We start from the raw sequence: 23,743 nt of genomic DNA on the forward strand, positions 1-23,743 counted from the left end.
AAAAAAAAAAAAAAAAGGTGGGTGGGGATGAGTTAGTTCTCTCATTAGTAAGCTTTCTTATTCCTACACAGCAGCCTTGCAACTAGGACATTTCATATTATTGCCTCAGCAGCGTTCAAATTATTGCAGGCCATAAACCTTTACTGTTGCTGGAATAGTCTGAAAAGTCCAAAGTCTCCTAAATAGCACTGAATCTCATTCGTGTAAATAAAATAGACGTATAAACCTTGAGTATCTAAGAATGCTATTTTGTCAATTAAAGCTTGAGATGTTTAAGGAAAGAAAATCTAACAAATAAGTACCTTTAAGGCATTAAATGTAGCATGTATGTATATCCCGTGTCTTTTTTTCTAACTAAGTTTCCTCTTTTGATGTTTTGGACATGTGTGAATTTGAAGTTTGGAGACCGTATGGAACAGAGAAACTTTGGGAAACAGAAATATGAATTATATCTTAGTCCATGAATAATGGTTACAGTAAGTCCCCTACATATGAACCTTCAAGCTGTGAACTTTCACAGATGGGAATGTGTGTTCCCATGTCCAATTACATAAGTTAGTTCATGTGTCTAGCATACATTGTCATGTGTGTGCATCCTCTGCAAGTGGTTGTGCTTTTGTGTGCTTTACTGTAAAGTACTATAGAGAGTACAGTAGTACAGTATTTTTATTTCAAGTCCAGAATGCCCAGAAGCAAGCTTAAAAGCAGCAGTGAGGTAGCTGGTACTGCTAAGAAGCGCCAAGCAATAACGACGGAAACAAAGTGAAAATAATTGAGAGAGTGGAGCGAGGCGAAAAGATGGTAGATGTCGCTTGTTCTTATAACATGAATTGTTCAACCATCAGCACGATTCTAAAGAAGAAGGATGAGATCATGGAACAGCGAAGTCTGCTGGGCCAACGATGTCGACAATAATACTGAAGAAGTGTGGAAAAGTGATGGAGGAGATGGAGAAGCTTCTCAATGTGTGGATGTAGGATCAGCATCAGCGTTGAGTCCCACTCAGCCTAATGTTGATTCAAGAGAAAGCTAAAAGCCTTTATGAAGACTTGAAGAAGAAACGTGGCAAAGAATCAGAGGGCGTGTCTTTTAATGCTAACCATGGCTGGTTTCATCGGTTCAAGGCTAGAGCCAGCCTTTACAATGTAAAAGTAAGTGGTGAGGCAGCGAGTGCAGATACAGTAGCTGCCCGGGAATTTCCTGAAATGCTTCGAGAAATTATTGATGAAGGCACGTATTTACCCAAGTAGGTTTTAAATGTGGTTGAGACAGGACTGTACTGGAAGAAGATGCCAGACCAAAGTTATATCATTAAGGAGGAAAAGTGGTTGCCAGGCTATAAAGCAGCAAAGCATAGGCTAACTCTGTTATTTGGTGGCAATGCTTCTGGTGATATGAAGCTGAAGCCTCTCTTAGTTTATCATTCAGAGAACCCAAGAGCCCTTAAAAACATAGCCAAGGGCTCTCTTCCTGTCGTGTGGAAGAGTAACCCCAAAGCCTGGGTTACACAGGCCATTTTCCAGGACTGGTTTTAACACCACTTTATCCCAGAGGTAGAGACATTGCTTGGAGAAGGACGTCCCATTCAACATTCTTTTGCTGCTTGACAATGCTCCAGGCCACCCCCATTCATAGACAACTTTCATCCTGAAGTCAAAGTAGTGCATCTGCCCCCGAATATATGTCGCTCATCCAACCTATGGACCAGGGAGTTGTAGCAACTTTCAAGAAATATTATTTATGTCACACTTTTTGTCAGGCGGTAAAGGTGAGTGACGAATCAGGAGCAACCTTGTGACAGTTTTGGAAGGACTATAACATCTACAAGGCCACAAAAAACATTGACTTTGCTTGGCATGAGGTTACGGCTGTCACCATGAATGGGGTTTGGAAGAACCTTTGCCTACAGTTTGTTCACGATTTTCGTGGATTTGAGAAGGTGGATGAGGAGTCCAAAGAGGTCTTCAGCAACTTAGTGACCCTCAGCAAGAAGCTGGAGCTGTATCTGCAAGAGGACAACTTCATTGAACTCTTTGCTGTGCAACACGAAGAGCTTACTAGTGAAGACCTGGTGGAATTGGAGGCCCAGAGAAAGGACGAAGAGAGACAAGAGGAAGAAGAAGTAACTGAAGAACCGAAGAGATTCATGATGCAGGAAATGGCAAGGGGATTTTCTTTATTTGAGGAGGCACTGTTAGTTTTTGAGGCACAGGACCTGAACGTAGAATGGTACTTGAAGGCTGCAGCGCCCGTTCAGAATGCAATCCAGTGCTACCGTGTTATCTATGACAAGAAAAAAAGAGCTACTACTCAGACATCACTGGATCATTTTTTCAATAGGGTAGATAGAATTGAATCCAGCAAGGAACCAGAACTTGTGCCATCAACGTCAGGTGTGACGATCAAATAATTAAGGTAATCCACATATAGGGAATCAAATGTTGACGGTATTTCATAGTTTCCAATGATAATGAGTTAAAGATCATATATATTCAAGGTATTATAAGGGCTCTCCACATTAAATCTGAGTGAACGCAAGTTGCAGCTTGCCCTCCATCTCCTATTGCTGACGATCCCTCAGCTCTACCATCTCCCACCTCCTCGCCCTCCTCCAGTCAGTAACTCTTCTCGCCTGTTCACTCAATGCCAGCCCCTGTATGCCAGCTGGTGTACTGTACTACTGTACTTTTCAAGGTACTATACTGTAAGGTTAAAAATGTTTTCATTATTTTTTGTTTTTTATGTATTATTATTTGTGAAAAGTATTATAAACCTATTACAGTACAGTACTATATAGCTGATTGTATTAGTTGGGTATCTAGGCTAACTTTGTTGGACTTACGAACAAATTGGACTTATGAATGCGCTCTCGGAACGGAACTCATTTGTATGTAGGGGACTTACTGTGCAAGCTTTGATCAAGATGCCAACCTAAGTCATTTGGAATTATTTGTGTTTTAAGTAATATAGTTTCAGGTTGTGTGGGCAAATTAATATGTTATTAAACTTTCAGCATCTGTTTAGCATATTAGTGGAATTTTTCCATGGTCTCAGTCCTTTACTGTGTGAAGGTTAGGTCTTAGCAGCAGTATAAAAGAGGCATTCACCCAGATTTAATGTGGAGAGCCCTTATAATACCTTGAGTATATATGATCTTTAACTCATTATCATTGGAATATATGAAATACAGTCAACCTTTGATTCCCTATATGTGGATTACCTTAATTATTTGATCCCATTTCGGACATACTTCTTTCTGGAATTCACCTTTTTCTGGGCTTCTTAGTGACCTGTACTGTATTATAAAATCAAACAAAACAAATGGGGTTAGTAAATCTAGTCATTAGGAGAGAAGCTCATTTTGTTCTAAGACTAATGCCTTATTTTATTCAAAGATCACTAATTAGCTAATTTAAACATTAAAAAAAACAAATTTTGATAACTTAAGATTCATGTTCATAGTCAATACAGAATCATAAAAAGTAAAAAACGTAGAGGTCCTTTCACTCCCTCCCCCTCTTCCTACTCCCCTCTTAGAGGCAAGTCAACAGTTTAGTGTATATCCTATCCAAACCTCTTTTCTGTGTGTATACATAGATTTATATTTATATATACACACATTTTGTTTTGTCTTACTACCATAACTGAACCACATGCCATATATGTATTGCTCTGTAATTTGTTTCTCCTTTCCTCCCACTCATCAACTTAATTGTGCCATGGAGATTTTGTCTACTGTTTTTAGTTATTTGGAGCATAATCAGATAGTTAAGGAATAAGCATTGGAAGCCTCTGAACTGACAATAGTAATGTCAGTGTTAACACCCAAACTCATTTTATTTAGAGGAGAGCACTTTGGTACTTAATTTACTCATATTTTAGATATAGTGCTATAAGGTTTGGTATGGTTTCCTGGCTAGTACAAATTATAAGGGAGAAGGCAAGCAGGTAGCAAGGAAAAACAGCTGGCAAAACTATAAAAAACAACACAATCTTAAAAATCATTTACTGACTTGGAACATTTATTGCCATGACAAAACATTTATTGCCATGACAAACAGTCATCACTAGTTTGTACCAAAGGGACAAATAGTTATCAGTCATTATGTTTTTTCTTCCTATCCTCAGTTTGTGATTATTTCTTCTGGATTTCATGTTTAATTACTAACTGGCCTTCTGATATTAAGTATCACTATAATTTTGGGTTGTGATCTGGTTAAGAAATGTAAAGAGCATTTTTTTAGGTTTTGAATGCAAGCGTGATTGAGAAGTGAGTAACTTATTTAGATCACGATTGTAGACATCTGGAGCATTTCCCTATTTTTTCCTAATGTACTTGTTCAGATGTATGGCCTGTAAGTAGTTTCTACAGATAGATGCTATTAAAAGGGCACAAACCTTAATTTATCATCCAGCTGTTGTGCGATAGTTAGAGCAAGCTTAATAAAGAGGAGCTTGTGGATAGAATATCTGAAGGCTTTGCCTTTCACACATGAGAGGAAATTGTGTGGTAACAGGATGAAGCTAATTTGGGCCCTCTGTTAAAACGCTCTGAGGAAAATTATTGCCTTTATTAGTCAGGAAGTAAACCAGTACTTTTTTCCCAACAATTATTTTATATATTTATACAAAGTAGTATTTTAACTGGTTATTGATAAAAAATTGGAAAATAGCATCATTCAAATATTATTTAATTTGCTATTAGCTTTAAAGAACATGTGGTTTCCCAAACACCCTATTTGGGACCCTGAATGCATATTGTAATATGCTTGACTCCAGACACAGACACATTTGAATTTTCACAAGATGTGGTTGACCTATCCTGCTCTTTCCCAGTATAAATATAGATTCTCTCTTTTCTCTTTTTGAAGTTTCTTGTAAAGCTTATCTTTAAAAAAAACCAAAAAACAAAAAACGATTTCATTTATAAGAAAAATGTTAGGGATTTCTGTGTTTTGATAAATCTGTGTTTTTAGTGTTAACTTTTATGTTGCACTTATTGCTATACCCTTCTGGGTAGGATCTTGAGTTATTTTTCTATCAAGTAACTTTGGAATTATGGTTGCAATGAAAGCAAAAATGTTTTAAAAATCTGTTTGATACATGTCCAACATATACTTGTGCTTTGGAAATTGCAAAATATGTGGGTTTATGATTATGGATATTTATCTTTAACAGAGTTAGTTACTGTCTATACTACATTCCTTAATATTTTAAAAAGTCAGTGTGGTCTTCCAATTATGTCTTTTAAAGAGGGATTTTGATGGTTTGGACATATGAAAAATTCTCCGTGGGAGTTCCCTGGTGGTCCAGTGGTTAGGACTCCGTGCTTCCACTGCAGGGGCCACAGGTTCTGTCCCTGGTCGGGGAACTAAGATCCCGCATGCCAAGCGGCGCAGCCAAAAGAAAAAAGAAAAAAATTCTCTGCATTTTGGAAGTAAGGATAAAATCAGGGATTTTATTCAAGAATACCTTTTAGAATGATGTCCCTGGTACTGCAATATACAGTTTAGCATTGTATAAACTTTTAGGTAGAAAAGTGGACTAAAAACATTTTCCACAGTTGTAGAGAGTTTAAAGCCCAAAAGATTTTCTAACCAGAAAATTCAGTTGATTTGAGTTGTTATTATAGTGTAAATTATGTATGCCAAGTTTGTTACAGTCTTCAGATTCTTCTGATGCTGCCCATTGGGGATAGATTTCTATTTATATATACATTTTTTAAAAATTATTTATTTATTTATTTATTTTTGGCTGTGTTGGGTCTTTGTTTCTGTGCGTGGGCTCTCTCTAGTTGCGGCGAGCGGGGGCCACTCTTCATCGCGGTGCGCGGGCGTCTCACTGTCGCGGCCTCTCCCGTTGCGGAGCACAGGCTCCAGACGCACAGGCTCAGTAGTTGTGGCTCACAGGCCTAGTTGCTCCGCGGCATGTGGGATCTTCCCAGACCAGGGCTGGAACCCGTGTCCCCTGCATTGGCAGGCAGACTCTCAACCACTGCGCCACCAGGGAAGCCCTATATATACATTTTAAACTTCATTCTGTGTTGCTGTGAGAAAAGGCTTGCTTTCTGTTACGAGTTAACGTTCACTTTGAATGAACTACCTTAATTTTAATTGCTTGAGAGAAGAGTGTGGATATCCCAGGTAAACTGAAGAAAGTTGAGGATTATTTTTCTTTAACTATATAATTGCAGTAAAATACAGTTGAAAACTCTCAGTGAAAATAATGTATTTAAGTTCCTGGAGGATTAGAAGGAATTAAACTATCGGTATTTAGGGTAATTCAGGGAATCTGGTCAGAACTCATTAAAATGAATCTTAATGTCAAAGACTATATTGCATCCAGAGCATTTGAGGTACAAAGTCAAAAAAAAGATGGAGAGATGGAAACTTATGAATTTTCTCCGTTTGTCTGAGGTGTTCTTCATGATTCGTAAAAAGTAAAAAACTGTGTTTTGTTTACTTACTGGGCATTGTTTGTTTATAATTTGTCACCATTAACCATATACTTAGCTTGTTTCCTGGAATTTAGTAGTTGCTCAGTAAGTTTTTTGTTTTTAATGAATATTCAGATGATCTATAACAGAAACCATCTTCTAGTAAATGAGGTGCTTAATTTTGAGGGTCTCTTCTGGCTAACTGATGTGAATTCTGCCCATGTCTTGTTGGATATATGTGAGAGGAAGATGAAGCAGTGTTGTGTATGTATTTCTGTGTCTGTCTGTCTTATCCAAGACAGCATGTCTTTGTATGTGTGTTTTTATAGAATGACATAGGAAGTGCAAAAATATCACTAGTATTAACCGAAGACAAATGATAGAGTTAAGCCAATTTGGATTATTGAGCGGCTATTACTGTCCATTTATTACACATGTGCCCATGGTGTTCAGGTGTTTCTCATCAATGACTGCATAGATCGCTGAGCCAATCAAGGGACTCAGGAAGCTAAAAAAGCAGTTAAATTATTCATCTACTACAGCTCTGGACATTGATTCAAGACTTTGGCTTCTTAAACTGGCCAAGTATGAGATAAACCATTAAGTGTGTAAAGTAAAAGAAGAAAAAGCCTGCCCAGTTATCTTTCTTAACCGAGAACCTGGTTATACTTCTCTCTAAATGGTGTTCTTTTCTGAAACCTGAGAAAAACCATTTGCCTAGCACAGCTGTTAACTTCCTACAACTGAAATGCTTTCCATTCCCTTTAAAATAAGCCCTTCTGAAGCAGAATGTAGATCACATGTATCATCCGACCAAAAAAGTTTGCTGAGACTACTAGTATCATTTGCCCTGGGGTCCGGAATCTTCACATTCCAGGCAGAGCTCCAGCTGTTCCGATTTAGTTACCAGGTTGTGATTGGCTACACCGCCTACCCTTTTCTCCACCCCTTAATTTTCACTGGGAGAAAGCTTTTGAGCCAGAGATTAAATGTAAGAGCTGTCGCCAGGCTTTCTGAGTGCAGCTGGCACCATGGGTGTGCTCTGGAGCAACTTCTGTTTGCTCTGAGCCCCCCTGCCCTGCCTCCCCTTTCACCACGTTTCCTCTGGCAAGGTTTTAAGTACAGCAATTCAAGAAGATTTCTCCTCCTAAACTATATTATTCTAAAGTGTATTGCCTCTTGATTGCTGGAAAAGAATCTTTAATTCATTTCAAAAGTAACTTATGAACAAACTTATTAAAAAGTGATGAAAGGAGCACTGAAATTGATTAGAACTAATTTTTCACTGTGCCAAAGTGTGCAGTGTCTTTCAGAGGAAACTATAACAGCTCTTGTGAGTGTGCCATGCCAGTGGGGAGAATTGAATGTCCCTCATCTCCCTCTTTCCCTAGGGACAGTAGTCATGAGTGCCGAGTGTGCGGGGTCACAGAAGTGGGTCTTTCTGCGTATGCAAAGCACATTTCTGGCCAATTGCACAAAGATAATGTTGATGCCCAGGAAAGAGAAGATGATGGAAAGGAAGAAGAAGAGGAAGATTATTTTGACAAGGAACTCGTTCAGTTAATAAAACAAAGGAAAGAACAAAGTCGGTAAGTAATAATTTTGATATTTTAAAAATCCTATCTGAAACAGAATGTAGTAGAGAATACATTTTCCATTTACATTCTTTTCAGCCTATAGCATTCAGACTTATCTTTTTTTAAAATTAAATTTTATTTTTTTATTGAAGTATAGTTGATTTACAAAGTTGTGCCACAGACTTATTTATCTTAATTATAAAGTTTACCTTGAAGTTGCTGTCTTATTTATAAAAGGCAGTGGAATGCTTTCTTGAACTACTGTATTAACTCCTTAAAAAAAAAAAACCCCAAAAACTCAGTATTGACCCTACCTAAAAGCTAGCTATAGCTGCTATGTATCTGAATTTTACCATGTTGATAACTATGTTTAGAACTGTTTTTATTACTTCCAAATTTTTTTGGATACCAATAAATTTGGTATCCAGATTTTCTAGTGGAAAGGTATTAGTGAATAAGCTTCATTTGAATATGTTATATGGCATTTCTTATTTCATCCCTTAGGAAAAAATTGTTTTGCCTAATGTGAATTAACATGGTGCTTCTACCAAATTTGATTTATCCCTTTATTATTAATTTCTTCAGTAAATATTTATTGAATAAATTTGTATTCAATTGGACAGTGTCAGGATCATTTCAGCAATAGAAGTTTTATAGCTTGTACTACATAATTTCATACCTACATCTATAATTCAGGTATTAGCCTTTTGTATTTTAACATTACTGATTTGTGGTCTGAAGAGTTTAATTAATGAAGCAGAAAATTTCAGATATGAGTAAAAGAGATATAGAACCAGTTATGAGGTGGGGTAATTTTTTAAGTCCTAGAACATGATAAAAAAAAGTTTCAAATTATAAAAATTTTAAAGATCCTTCTTGAATACTAGTTATCCCTGGTCTGTATTTCGTTTTCAGTTAGAGGTTTGAATATAAAAAAGAAGTAGTTTTTATTCTATATGCTAAAAGTTTTTTGAACAAGTCCTTGAAGGAGACTTTCTTAGTTTTAAAATGTCCATAGCAACATGGTTCTTAAATTGTTTAAGTTGCTTATCCTTCAAATGACATTCTCACTACTTTCAGTATAGCTGTAGTTTACTCTTGTTTTAGGGTGTTGGAGCCTCTAGGAGACTAACTTCTATTTTTGTTCTTACCCTCTTGTGCTACTATTAGCTTATCTGTGTAAATGATTAAACATTAAGTCAGAGGGTAAAAGAGCTTCTCAGTAAATTAGACATTCATGTTGTAGATACTATTCTTTGATTATTTTTATATGCCTCTTTGGTGACCTATTTATAAAGTCATCTACTTATTTCTTCATGAGGTTTTTTTCTTTTTTCCTTCATGAGGTTTTTAGTTTAGATTGTTCTTTCTGGGCTGTGGGTTTAGCTGCATGCTCTTGTACCCCTGACCTAGCCAATTCATGATGATCTAGGAATTTTACTTTGTGACCGACTTATCGCCCAGTTCTCCTCATTTCTGGATCATAATTAGTAGAGCCAAGTCAGTGATCTCCTTGGATGTCATGTTTCATACTGCCTAGAAACAAGAAAACAATTTGGTTAATGGTGGTATAAAAATCTTCCAAGTATCTGTAGTAACACTTGTCACTTGGGGACTTAGGGTCTCCTGTTTAGAAATAGTTGTAATTCATAATGTAAGTGGATGTTTGAACTTTTAGGTAAATTAACTTTTAATTCCGTCTTGTGAAAAAGGAGGAAATTCCAATTTGTGTCCAAAATCTTATAGACATTCGAAGCTTTTAAAGCCAATTAAAGTCAATACTGAGTTTAAAATTTAAGGAGGGAACCCAACTGCAGAAACTTTGAGATTTTTATTCTATCAAGGTCTAGTGGTTAAGAATGTGGGCTCTAAACAGACTTGTGGTTGCTAACAGGGAGTGGGGAGTTGGGGAGGGATGGATTGGGAGTTTGGGATTAGCAGATGCAAACTATTATGTATAGAGTGGATAAACAACAAGGTCCTACTGTATAGCACAGGGAACTATATTCAGTATCCTGTGATAAACCATAATGGAAAAGAATATGAAAGAGAATGTATATATATATTTGTATATATATACATATATATATGTATAACTGAATCACTTTGCTGTATAGTAGACACTAACACAGAATTGTAAATCAACTACACTTCAATTAAAAAAAAAAGAGCTCTAGAATCAGACACCAAGGTTCAGATCTCTGCCGTAACACTAACTAGCTATCTTGCTCTAGGCAAGTTACTTAACCTCTCTAATCCTCAGTTACCGTATCTAAAAAGTAGGAATAATGCTACTTGCTGCAGAGTTGTGAAAATTAAATGAGATAATCTATGTAAAGTGATTAGCACTAAATGCCTTATGATAAGTAGGTACTCAATACATTAATTTTTTGAGCACGTACCACATGCTAAGCACTGAGCTAGGCATACTATAGGGGCTTTTTAGATAAAAATGGTTTTACGCCTATTCCTGTGATGTTTGCTTAAATTTATTCATGTTTCTGTGAGCTCCTTGTCTAACATGAATAGTTGAAACAGCTGTAGCTTCCTTATAAAAACCTCTCGCTCATGGAGCTCCTTATAGCACTTACTGTGGGTGCTACTTGTTATGTGCTATTTTACTCCTGTTTGTGACCCTACTTATTTCCTTAGCTAGATTATAAGCCCTTCAGGAAGAGGAACTATACATAAAAGTTTTCTTTTACCACTAACAGTCACTGAATGTGTACTTAATAAAGTGTTTATTAATGAAAGTGATTATGCAAAGTAAAATCTTACCATTTAAAATAGGTTAAGAAACTGGGTTTTCAGAAAGAACCAACTATTGAAGAAATCATGGTATTAAGAGCAGGTGAATTTAAATTGTATTAACTATGATAACTAACCATAGCTACAAAATATACTTGTTCTTATTTTTAAAAAGTTGTATAATATAAAAATAATAATTGGATGATAGGGACAAAATCCCAGAATATGCCAAGAAAAACAGGAGCAGGAGAGGGAAGATAGTATAAATGTGTCAAGTGTTTAATATTTTGGGGGTGATAGGAGACACAAGATACTAATTTCTAATCAATAAATTGTGAAATATAAGTTTATATCATTTAAAGATATGAAAGCATCTACTATTTGAAATAAAAGTAGTCTCTTACATATTCTAGATGGCAGAGGGGAAGTTTGGTGGGTTATGCCTTTAGAGGGACCAGGAGAACTCTTTTAAATCACTAATGAAAGACTTTTTCTTCCAGGCAAGATGAACCTTCCAATAGCAGCCAAGAGATAAACTCTGATGACAGGCGATCCCAGCGGAGACGAGAAGACCGGATTCCTTACCAAGACAGAGAGAGCTACAGTCAGCCAGCATGGCATCATCGTGGACCTCCTCAGCGGGACCGGAAATGGGAGAAAGATGGCTATAATAATACTAGGAAAAACAGCTTCCCACATTCTTCGAGGAGTAGTGGTGGATCAAGAGGTTGTTCTGGGTGGCATAAGGGTGTTGCAGGAGGCTCCTCAACTTGGTTTCACAACCATAGTAATTCTGGAGGTGGTTGGCATTCAAACAGTGGAATGGTAGATTGGAATCATAATGGTACAGGAAGGAATTCCAGTTGGCATTCTGAAGGAACAGGTGGCTTTTCCAGTCGGCATATGAACAGCAGTAACGGAAACTGGAAATCCAGTGTACGTAGCACAAATAGTTGGAATTACAATGGCCCCGGAGACAAATTTCAACCAAGCAGAAACAGAAATTCTAACTGTCAAATGGAAGACATGACTATGCTATGGAACAAGAAATCTAAGTCAAACAAATACAATCAAGAGAGATATAAGTGGCAGCGGCAAGAAAATGACAAAGTTGGTGCAGTCGCCACATACAGAGGTCCTTCTGAAGGATTTACAAGTGATAAGTTTTCTTCGGAAGGCTTACTTGACTTCAATTTTGAGCATCTGGAAAGCCAAACCACTAAACAAACAGATACGTTAGCTTCCAAAATTAGTGGGAAGAATGGCAGTGTAGCAAGGGAAAAGCTCCGTCGCTGGACTCCTTACCCTTCCCAGAAGACTCTGGATTTACAATCGGGAGTGAAAGAAGTCACTGCTAACAAGTTGGAAACGATAGATAAGCCTCTCTTTGATTTTAGCTTGATAACCACAGGAATACAAGAGTCCCAAATTGATGAAAGAAATAATTCTCCAACACTGAAAAAAAAGGAAACACATACTAGATCTCTTAATCACAAAGCCACTTCTGATTGCACTGCTTCCTATGAGGTAGTGAGAGAGTGCCCCATTATAGAAAAACCTGAACAAGAGCATACCTTAAATAAGATGCCATTGCTAAAATCCCCACTCCTTCCAATTCCAGTCACTAAATCAGCTCCTCAAAAGCAAGATTCAAAGAATCCCTCAAAAAACACCAAAACGATTTCTTTTTTTCCTGGAGAACGCTCAAACCCCTTGAACAAACCCACTGTGGAAGATAATCAAGGTTCTTACATATCCAAATTGCGAAATTCAGGTCCTCGTGTTTTAAAAGGGCATAAAAGTACATTTGGAACTCAAAGGGAACCTGATGAAAATTTAAGTGATACGTTACAAAAAGCCAAAGATGTGCTAGAGTGTAATGAGTCATTGCAAAATCCACTTATTAGTGCTTCTAAAAGGACCAGGAATTATGCAAAAGCAAGTAGGAATGTAGAAGAGTCTGAAAAAGGATCTTTGAAGATTGAGTTTCAAGTAGACGCATTAGAAGATGAAAGTGATGGAGAGATATCTGATGCAGAAAAGAATGGAACAAAAATTGGAACCCTGGGTTCTGCAACTACAGAAGTTTTATCCTGCAGTACTCATGCTGCTGATGAGAAAAGAGGGGATGACCAAAACCTGAAAACATCTAGAAAGGCATCCACTTCCCCATGTAACTCAACAGTTCACCAGAAAGAATCTGAGTTACAAATGACATCTGTAGCCAGCCCACACTCTGACTTACTGCTAGATTTGAAAACCTCTCTAGAAGATGCACAGGTTGATGACCCTGTTAAATCTCATGTATCTTATGAAACAGAAGGCTTTGAGAGTACTAGCTTGGATGCTGAGCTTCAAAAAAACGATATAGGTCAGCCCTCAGGCCCTCTCCTGCCTGAACTAAGTAAGCTTGGCTTTCCTGCCTCACTCCAGAGAGATCTAACCCGTCACATTAGCTTGAAGAGCAAAACTGGAGCACACCTTCCTGAGCCAAACCTCAATAGTGCTCGCCGCATCCGCAATATCAGTGGTCATCGAAAGAGTGAGACAGAGAAGGAGTCTGGGCTCAAGCCAACCCTTCGGCAGATTCTAAATGCATCTCGGAGAAATGTCAACTGGGAACAGGTCATTCAGCAAGTAACCAAGAAAAAGCAAGAGCTAGGCAAAGGCTTACCCAGGTGTGTGCCTCTTTTCAGTATCCATTTCCCTTTTTTTCTTTTAAACTTACCCTTTGACTCTGGTCAAGAGAATTCTCATTGTTAAATTTAATTAAATGTTTGCAAAAAATATACATTGTAGATGTCTGGTTTAAATATCCAAGAGTGACTGCTACTCTATAACAAATGGAATAAAGTGTTTCCTAGCAGGGAATTCAGGTTAAAAAGAAGCACACCTACTTCTGAGAAATGAAGTAGGGACAAGGAAAAAACTTAGAAATCTAGCACTTTGGTGATAGGGGCCATAAAGTGACAACATAAAAAAAGTCAATCTATAGCCCTGTATCTATCTATAGATCTTAATGAGTGGTACAACTTTTAGGTATAACTGTTCTCATTACCTTTTACTTAGAACGTGTGGATGGTTATCCTTCTGTATTTGCTCTGGACATTGTATTTGTGATCACAAAATACTTTCTCCTAAGTACTTGTGTAATAGTTTGGCTATTCATCTTATGTTGAGGCACTAAACTTTTCTGAATGGTAAAGCAGCATTCAACATAGGTTTGCTACTTGAAAATCATCCTGCTTTATAATTACATAGCGCTCTAGGCTTAAATTTCTATCCTTGTCGAAATAACATACTTATTGTGCCCCCTTTTCTTTTCCTGTAACTTGTGAGTATCATTGAGATTATAAAGTTCTTAGCATGGTGTCTGCTGCTTGTAAATGCTTAATAAACATTTTTGTTTATTTTTTATTTGTTGTTAAAAATTACGTATTTATTATTGTTGATTTAGAGCTCCATATTAAATAAAACCCTCAGTTTTTATTCCCTCCTTTTCTATATAGCTGTCTACAGATATCTAATTTGGTACTTGTTACATTATAATACTTACAATAGAGTTAACTTACTTTATGTTTAGAAGTCTTAATGCTCCTTGAGGTCAGAAACCATCTATTTATATTTGTAACCTCAGTGCTTAACAGAGTCTGGCACATTAAGTGGTGCCCCCTCTCCCAACCATGTCTGATTAATTATTTTTCTTTTTCTTTCTTTCTCGAGGTTTGGCATCGAAATGGTGCCTCTAGTTCAAAATGAACAGGAGGTCTTGGATTTGGATGGGGAGCCTGATCTGTCCAGTCTAGAAGGATTCCAGTGGGAAGGTGTTTCCATTTCTTCATCCCCTGGGTTGGCAAGGAAGCGAAGCCTTTCAGAGAGCAGTGTGATCATGGACAGGACTCCTTCTGTGTTTAGCTTCTTCAGTGAGGAAGGTACAGGCAAAGAAAATGAGCCCCAGCAGATTTTTTCACCTAATAACTCATTGAGGTCTGCACAGAGTCAAAAAACAACCATGAGCCTTAAGCAGGAAGTGACACCTCTAGTTGCCTCCGTAAGAACAGATGAAAGAGTTGAAAATGTTGCTACTCGAAGGCGACATAGTGCTCAATTATCATCTGACCATACGATACCTTTGATGCATTTGGCAAAAGACCTGCACAGCCAGGAGAGCTCTACACCACTTTCAGAGAATCGCAATGCCCAGGAGAGTAATGGAGAAGGAAACTCTTTATCATCAAATGCATCCTTAGCCCTTGCAATCTCCAGTTTGACAGATGCAGCCACAGACAGTAGCTGTACTTCTGGTGCTGAACAAAATGATGTCCAGAATATTAGAAAGAAACGAAGAGCCACTGGAGTGAGTATGATTCCTGTGCTTTTTGTAGAACATTTCATGAGGTGACTTGGCCTTAATTAGAAAGACTTAACTTTAATTTTTCTTGGGTATCTGGGGTTGTGGTTCTCCCTACTCTGGAATAAAAGATTTCTGAAGCTTACTCTTAACTTTCATATTCTTATCCTACTGGTTTCTTTAACTGAGTAACTCTAATAAGTTAGATGTAATTGAATATGAATGTATAGTACTAGGAAAATATGAAGTCATCTCTAAAACTAGTATCTAAGCCAATGATTCTTTGTATCACCTGATCAAGGAATGAGCCACATCTTCAGCTGTAACTTTATCTGTTTTCATGATGCATTCTGTACTGCTGCTGAAGAAAGGTACTCTAGTGTTGCATTTGTAGGGCATGTATGCTTGTCGGACCCAGGACTACTAGGCTTAACACTAAGGTAGTTTTATACTATGAGAGTACATCTATATGAGCATAGTCTTAGTCTCTGTTACTCTATCTTTTGTACTTAAGTTACCCAGCCTGTTCTTTTTAGAATCCATTACTTCACTGATACTTCTCTTTTGGCACCTCTGATATTAATATTGCCTAACCCTTTCAGGAACCCTTTCTGAAAAGAAAGAGTTGCTGGTGGTAATATAGTCTGGAATCGACACTGTGTGAAAATGGGCTGTTTCCTTTAATATTGGGACAATATAACAAAGTAGTTATTCCAACTCTGCTCCTTTGAGCTAGATGCTGTAGTGGATATTATTGGATGAGAGATTGTCTTATGACAAAGCTAATATCTTGGGGCTTGTCTCAGGCTGTTGAGTTTTTTGTTGTAAAGATTTTCTTGCTGAATTCTAAAGTAGAAACTATGAAATCAGATACACGTATTATTAGCTTTTACCAAGGTGATATGCTTTGCCTAAGCCCTGTGGGATTAGCATCCCTCTAGGATGCTAGGGAGGTATTTGACCTTGGATTGTATTTTTTTTTAAATCAGATACATTCATTCAACTAATATGAGTTCATACCATGTTCATGAGACTCCTACTGCCCTGTTAGAGATGGTAGCAATAATGAAGAATAATGTATGACTGTCTTAGAACTGGTTCTCTTTTTCCCCTCCTGGATAATGGCCTTTACATATTTAATATTATTCAATTTTCATTATCTCCTTAGGATGGATCTTCTCCTGAACTCCCAAGTCTTGAGAGAAAAAATAAAAGAAGGAAAATTAAAGGAAAGAAAGGTATAGTATAGAATATTCTGGCAGAAAGAAATTGTTCTTACAGCAATTCAGCCTTTTTACAACTTGATACAGAGTGTAGCTTATCAAACATGGAATGCCCATTTATTTATTTATTTATATTTGATATTTTTGTCGTCTTGCTTAAGGGCATAGAAAATGTTTGATTTCCTACTATATCCAGGTGCAGGTGTAGAAGAAATATATGATGCCACCTAGACCTGAAAGCTAAAGTTAATATATATCTTGGACACATTGAATTCAGTGTATAGCTAGAAAGTGTCATTGGGCCTTTTCAGTGGGGTGAAGAGGAATAGGACATTTAGTAAAAATTTTATCCCTCTTGGTCATTTATAGCCATTTCTCTCACTTTCCATTTTTGAGGCATCTTGGTTGCTCTTCTCATGTGAGTTAAGTAGAGAAGTTATTAGTGTGGCTCCCTGACTGATATGCTTCTATGACTCTTGCCTTCCACTGACTCTAACACCCTTAGGGTATAAGGGCTAGTGCAGGAAGTGATTGGATGAACTTTTGGTGATTGGATGTGATAGATAAGGTGGGAGTCAAGGGTGACCTCATTTTCTGGCTGTGGCAATTGGGTGGATGATGGCATTATTTGTAGAGCTAGAAAATTCCATGAGAGTTGCAGGTTGAGGGTAGAGGAAGATGGTGAGTTCCCTTTTGGATCCCTTGAGTTAAAGGACTTTAGAGACACCTAGGTAGAGGTATCAAGTTGGTAGTTGGATATGTGGGTCTGGAGTTTAGGGGAGAGGTCTTGGAGTATTGAATGGGAAAGAGGCAAACATAAAGATGACAAATACGTGCACATAGTAGAACATTTTATTTAAAGTAACTTAAGTGTACTGTTTCAAAGCTATATTTTCTTCAGGATGCCTTTTGTAATAAAGAGAACTACTTTAAATTAACAGACTAAAAAAATATGAATCGGGAAGAGAGCGCAAGCAGTTCAGGTTTGGGGCCCAATCTAAGCCAAAGCCTTGGGTGAAGAGGGTAGTAGATAAAGGAACATGGGAAATGAAACCTAGAAGAGTTGATTTGCCTGGGGCAGAGATTTTGCTTGGAAGGGTCATGGTGGAAGATGGTGATTTGGTAAATTGGTACCATATGGTGGTACGCTTGAAACCATGAGGCTTGGTTTCTGACAACATCAGGCTTGACTACATGATTTGTAAAATTTGATGAGTCTCCTTCCATTGACCTAGTGGGGAGAAAATAAAGGCCTGTCCTAGACAATTGATGCAGTTCCATCTTCTGAGGAACTGTATTATTAAAGAGAAATCTCCAGTATTAAACTGAACCTTATGGTTTCTTTTGACAGAACGTTCTCAGGTTGACCAGCTGCTGCATATTTCTTTAAGGGAGGAAGAACTAAGCAAATCATTGCAGTGCATGGATAACAACCTTCTGCAAGCCCGTGCAGCTCTTCAGACAGCTTATGTTGAAGTTCAGAGGCTACTTATGCTCAAGCAGCAGGTAGTAGCAGATGGAATGTCTAGTGAAAATGGATCATCTTGAAGTTGGATTTAAAAATGCTTAACAAAATACTTTATTTTTAGATAACTATGGAGATGAGTGCCCTGAGGACCCATAGAATACAGATTCTACAGGGATTACAAGGTATTCAGAGAATCTGATGGATTGGACCCTCTGTAACTTGTTACTTTTTGGTTCTCTGTGGAGGGGAATTAAAGTAGTTATGAAAAAGTTAATATGATTTTTCTCGTGTCTCCTTGGTTTTATCCTTCTATAGAAAGGCCTGTGAGACTGTACATCCCCAAAATGCTTAGCAGTGGAGATAATGTTACAGAAAGAGTCCTAGGTTAGGAATCCCAAGACTAGGGTTCAAATTTTGTCTCTTCTGTTAGTACCGATGTGACTTTGGATCAGTCACTTAAAATCAGAAAAATTAGAATGTTAATGCCTGTTCTGTCTGTATCTTTGGTGGTTATATATATATATTATATAATATATATATAATATATTATAGCTTATATAATAATCTATTTTAAAGAATTATGAGGGTTTTAAAAATTCTCTTGTAATCTTTAAAAATACAAATTGGCTCAGAAATGAGTGGCTTTTCAGATAACATTTTTGCATTTGTGTATGTTTCCCATTCTAGAAACATATGAACCTTCTGAGCGTCCAGACCAGGTTCCCTGTAACCTTACACGAGAACAAAGGAACATTAGATCTCAAACATCTGCTGATGCCACACTGCTGCCTACTCCTTTTTTCCCGGTTTTCCTGGAGGCTTCATCTTCCCATGTGTCTCCATCATCCACTGGAGCCCCTCTCCAAGGAATCACATCTACTTTCCAAGCCCATGGCAGTGTTCCTGCTCCAGACTCATCAGTTCAGATTAAACAAGAACCCATGTCTCCTGAACAAGATGAGAATGTGAATGATGTGTCACAAGGCTCTGCTTGCAATGTGTCCAAGGAATTACTGCAAGCTAATAGTATGTAAACTTTTCTCTGGGTTAAGGGCAACCCTGTAGTGGGTCTACGGCAATTTTATATCAGTGATGTAACATCATACTTGCCCATTAAAACTGAAGTTATTACAGTTTTTCTTGAAGTTTTCTTATTTAGGAAGATTATTTAAATATTGGTAACCTTTTTCTAATTTTCTCTAATGTAGGATTACTGAAGTGACTTTGGATTAGCACTTAACAGGTTTCATTTATTAGGATTGGTGCAGAATTATTTGTTTTTTGTGAGATAAATGGCATTGAAGTTGTTTAGTCAATTTTCTAGATAAGATATATCCTCTGAATTTCTTATTACTTAACTATCTTTATCATTTCAAGTACAAACTAGGGTTAATATAGACCTGAGGAGCAGGTGGCCATGATGAAAGGCAGAGGGCTCTGGGGTTTGGAATCATCTAATAGAAACTTGGGTGGTTTTGAGAAATAGTCAGGGTTTTTACTCTCTTCATAAAATAATTCTTACCTAGTTACCATTTGAGAATAACTTCCAAGCTATTTAAAATCTCACCTGAAGTTTGCATAACCACAGTGGTGCTACACTGAAAATTAAGTAAGAAGCAAACAGGGACTTCCTTGGTGGTCCAGTGGGTAAGGACTCCATGCTCCCAATGTAAGGCACCTGGGTTCGATTCCTGGTTGGGGAACTAGATCCCCCATGCATGCCACAACTAAGAAGTCTGCATGCTGCAACTAAGAAGTCCGCATGCTGCAACTAAGAAGCCCGCATGCTGCAACTAAGAAGCCTGTGAGCTGCAACTAAAGATCCCACCTGCTGCAACTAAGACCCGACACAGCCTAAATAAATAAATAAATAAATAAATATTAAAATGAAAGAAGCAAACTGATATTGTGTGATTTTTTTTTTTGAGCAAAAACAAAAAGTCTGAAGAATTATCCTACATTTTGCTATCTGTTGCAACACTAATCATTGATATCTACATCAAATGTATATTATCTTTCATATTGAATTATGTTATTTTTATATGGGTACTATTTAGCATTTTCAAAAAACTAGTAGTATTTTTTTCAAAAATAGCTTGTATTTTATTTCCTTTTCTGATTGCAAAACTAATTCATGTTCATTGTAAAAAATTGGGGAACTATAAAAATGTGGATTTGTTATTTTGTTATATATTTCAGTCTTTTAAAACTATAAATGTTTATGTGTTTACACGAGACTTTATACAAAGGACAAGTCATAGTCTGTTATAACTTGATTTTTTTTCCCATTTAATTATCATGATCATTTTCCTGTGTCATAAAAATAATTCATCTAAAACACTTTTACTAGTTGTATAATATTTCAGAAGTTGCATAATCTGAATATACAATAATTTATATAATCTTTGAATATTTACATTTTTTCCTTTTTTTGTATTCTGTATAACGCTGCATTGTATATGTCTTTGAGTATGTCTGTGATTATTTCATCAGTTTAAATTTCTAGACATGAAATAACTAAGTCAAAGAAAATAGACATTTTAAGTCAGCTGACTTTTTAACTGCTAGCATGTAGCTAAATTGGATGATATACAGGTAAAATGCATAATGAAAACTTCTAAGAAATAAAGGTGAAAGCACTTTAGCTAAATAGATATTTAAGTGTCTACTAAGAGTAAAACACATTGTTAAATATGTGGACATTTCAAACAAGAAAGAAAAAAGATCAATAGAAACAATCCCTGCCCATAAAAGGAGCTTTTGTAGGGTATGAGACATGCATGTAATTTGTGAGATTAATGCAAGGCAAAGTATATAAATACTGTAATAGAAATATGTGTAGGTTATGGGAAGCTGAGGGGTGAGATAACTAAACCATGACTGTTAAAGTTGTTAACATATCGAAATGTCATTATTTGGTATAAGTTCAATCAGTGATAACTGTAGTTTATGACTACAAATACCAGACACAAAAACGATGGAATAATTCTTTTTTTCCTTCTCAATTCAGGAGAGATCAGTGACAGTAGTCCAGTTTATCCAGTTATCACTGCAGCATTGTCCTTATCAGAGCTAACAGAGAGATTCCATGAGCCTAGCCAAGAACTGAAGTTTTCTGTGGAGCAAGGAAATACCAGAAACAGAGGGAACAATCCCTCTTCCCAATCAGCTTGTCTTACTAGCATAAATAAAGAAGGTGAAGAGCCAAACAGAGGCAACAGCGGGTCTGAAGCCTGTACCAGTTCTTTTCCAAGATTGTCCTTTGCTTCAGAAACCCCTTTAGAGAAAGAGCCCCACTCTCCAGCTGACCATCCAGAACAGCAGGCAGAGTCCACTCTGACATCAGCTGAAGCTAGGGGGAACAAGAAAAAGAAGAAACTTAGGAAGAAGAAAACTCTGCGGGCTGCCCGTGTTCCTGAGAACAGTGACACTGAACAGGATATATTTACTGCTAAACCTGTAAGGAAAGTAAAAACTGGAAAGTCCACTAAAGGGGGGAAAGTGACAACCTCCACCTGGGAAGATAGCAGAACTGGTCCAGAACAAGAGAGTGTCAGAGATGAACCAGATAGTGACTCGTCTCTGGAAGTCCTAGAAATTCCTAATCCTCAGTTAGAAGTGGTAGCCATTGAGTCTTCTGAATCTGGAGAAGAGAAACCAGACAGCCCATCTAAAAAGGATATTCGGAACTCCACAGAGCTAAACTCATTAGAAACTTCTCGCTCTGGTTGTGATGAAGTTAGCTCTACCAGTGAGATTGGCTCCCGTTATAAAGATGGCATCCCTGTAAGGTAAGGACACTGTGTTGGTCCAATCAGAACAGCTTTCACCATTCTATTCTTGAAAAATAGAACTTTTTGTTCTGAATCAGAATTTTTTTAGAGTCACATTTATAGAAAATCAGTAGGGATAATGGGTATGGAAGAATCAAACCTTAGCAATGGAGATTTTCTGTTTTCTCATTTGTGTTGTAAATATTTACTGTACTTTTATTTCCTTTCATATAGAAATTTCAGATGGAGAAACCGATCTCTTATATCATTGCTATTTTGTCCATTGTTTAGAACAATCTTTTGAGTCAGGAAACTATAAGTTTTACTGCCTGTCCTGTTCACACAGATGCTAAGAAGACTTTTGCTATTATTTTGTAGTGTGGCAGAAACTCAGACTGTGATCTCCTCCATAAAAGGATCAAAGAACTCTTCAGGTATTTGGTTGTTCAGTTTTATTTAAATTAATCACAGAAAAAAAGTATTGTAAATATTAGAGCCAGGGTTTAAATCTACTTAAATATGCTTATACAATAGGAGGTGGGGACTGGGCTTGTTACCAAGAGGATAGCTTTGACCAGCAGTTATGGTATCCCTAAATCCTCAAATCCTGGCATTTCAGTTTCTTACTCCCATCTCTCTTACCTGGCTGTCTTACGTGTTCAACTAATTAGTATAGTTGGCCTTCTGTGTCTTCGGTTCCACATCTATATGGCTTCAACTAACTGCAGATCGTGTAATATGCATTTATTGAAAAAAAAAAAAAACTCGTGTGTAAGTGGACCTGCACAATTCAAACCATGTTGTTCAAGGGTCAGCTGTAAAAAGGAGGATGTGTATAGGTTATATACAAATACTACGCCGTTTTATATAAGGGACTTGAGCATCTGTGGATTTTGGTGTTGAGGGGGGAAGTCCTGAAACCAGTCCCCTTTGGATACCAAGGGACAATTGTATTAGGTTTTGTTGGCTCTGGGGGATTTTGCTTTGAGAAGGAACTACTTAAAAAATAATGCCTTACTCAACAAAATAACTGGCAGCAGAGGAAACTGGTTGTGGAAAGATACTTGGTGCCTTATGGGTATCACTCAAAGCTCACTATATAAGTATCTTGTTCCGAAGTGAAAGGTCTTCCCTGCCTTTTCTTATTACGAAATCTTCATAGTGAAGATCACTAATGAAAATGTGGTGTTTTGCTGGGGGAACTAGGCTTTAAGGAGAATCCAGTGAGCACTTTTTCGTAATGGTTTAAATTTTTTAGTATCTTTTGAGACACAAGCAGACACATCTCTGAAACATATTCTTGTTTTCTAGAAATATCTTCAGAGCCAGGAGATGATGATGAGCCCACAGAAGGGAGCTTTGAGGGGCACCAAGCTGCAGTGAATGCAATTCAGATATTTGGGAATTTACTGTATACCTGTTCAGCAGATAAAACTGTTCGAGTTTATAATCTCGTGGTAAGTTGATACATCAATTTGCATATTTTTGCTTGGTTGCAGGTTTTAGAAACTTCAGCTGACTCTCTTTTAGACTAGGAGTTTCTTTGCTGTCCAGACATGGAGTGGGCTTTAGACTAACTTTAGATACAGTTGATCCAGTGTCTCAGTGGGGTCACTGGAGACTTAATTTCTTTCTTTATCTCCATTCTGCCTTCTCTGGTATCACCTTTTCCTAAAGCAAGTTATCCTCCTGCTCACAGATAGATGTCAGTAGCCACAGGGGTTTCTTTTCCCTCCCACCACCAAAAGAGGGTCCTGTGCTTTCCTGTCTGAACAATCACTTGGCAAAAGGAACTGGGATTATAACAATAGGCTTGCGACAGTCAGGTCCCAGCCCTGGAGTTGATGCTGAGATCTGTCACATAGCTGCTACATAATAGAGAAGGGATAGAGTGAGTACTGGGGAAGTAGTCAATATAAGAGGAGGCATTTTCCCTGAGAGTTGATTAATTATCCCGGTTATTAAGAAGAGCAACAGGGCTTCCCTGGTGGCGCAGTGGTTGAGAGTCCGCCTGCTGATGCAGGGGGCGCGGGTTCGTGCCCTGGTCTGGGAGGATCCCACATACCGCGGAGCAGCTGGGCCCGTGAGCCATGGCCGCTGAGCCTGCGCGTCCGGAGCCTGTGCTCCGCAACGGGAGAGGCCACGACAGTGAGAGGCCCACGTACCA

General features: G+C 37.6%; 1 protein-coding gene across 3 annotated transcripts in view; it reads left to right on the forward strand.

Moving 5' to 3' along the window:
- Nucleotides 1-23,743, forward strand: part of ZNF106 (zinc finger protein 106) — a 62,927-nt gene that overhangs the window by 20,031 nt on the left and 19,153 nt on the right. For 2 of the 3 annotated variants that reach the window (XM_028495419.2, XM_028495420.2), the window contains 10 exons: nucleotides 7,828-8,025; nucleotides 11,262-13,439; nucleotides 14,485-15,118; nucleotides 16,281-16,350; nucleotides 17,687-17,844; nucleotides 17,925-17,985; nucleotides 18,491-18,829; nucleotides 20,814-21,594; nucleotides 21,955-22,010; nucleotides 22,888-23,033. In XM_028495419.2, coding sequence (XP_028351220.1) covers nucleotides 7,828-8,025; nucleotides 11,262-13,439; nucleotides 14,485-15,118; nucleotides 16,281-16,350; nucleotides 17,687-17,844; nucleotides 17,925-17,985; nucleotides 18,491-18,829; nucleotides 20,814-21,594; nucleotides 21,955-22,010; nucleotides 22,888-23,033 — 4,621 coding nt within the window. The remainder of the gene's footprint in view (nucleotides 1-7,827; nucleotides 8,026-11,261; nucleotides 13,440-14,484; nucleotides 15,119-16,280; nucleotides 16,351-17,686; nucleotides 17,845-17,924; nucleotides 17,986-18,490; nucleotides 18,830-20,813; nucleotides 21,595-21,954; nucleotides 22,011-22,887; nucleotides 23,034-23,743) is intronic. The other variant, XM_007104871.4, reaches the window with a different exon arrangement.

The sequence above is a fragment of the Physeter macrocephalus genome, chromosome 11 (genome assembly GCF_002837175.3).
Source record: "Physeter macrocephalus isolate SW-GA chromosome 11, ASM283717v5, whole genome shotgun sequence".
NCBI lineage: Eukaryota > Metazoa > Chordata > Mammalia > Artiodactyla > Physeteridae > Physeter > Physeter macrocephalus.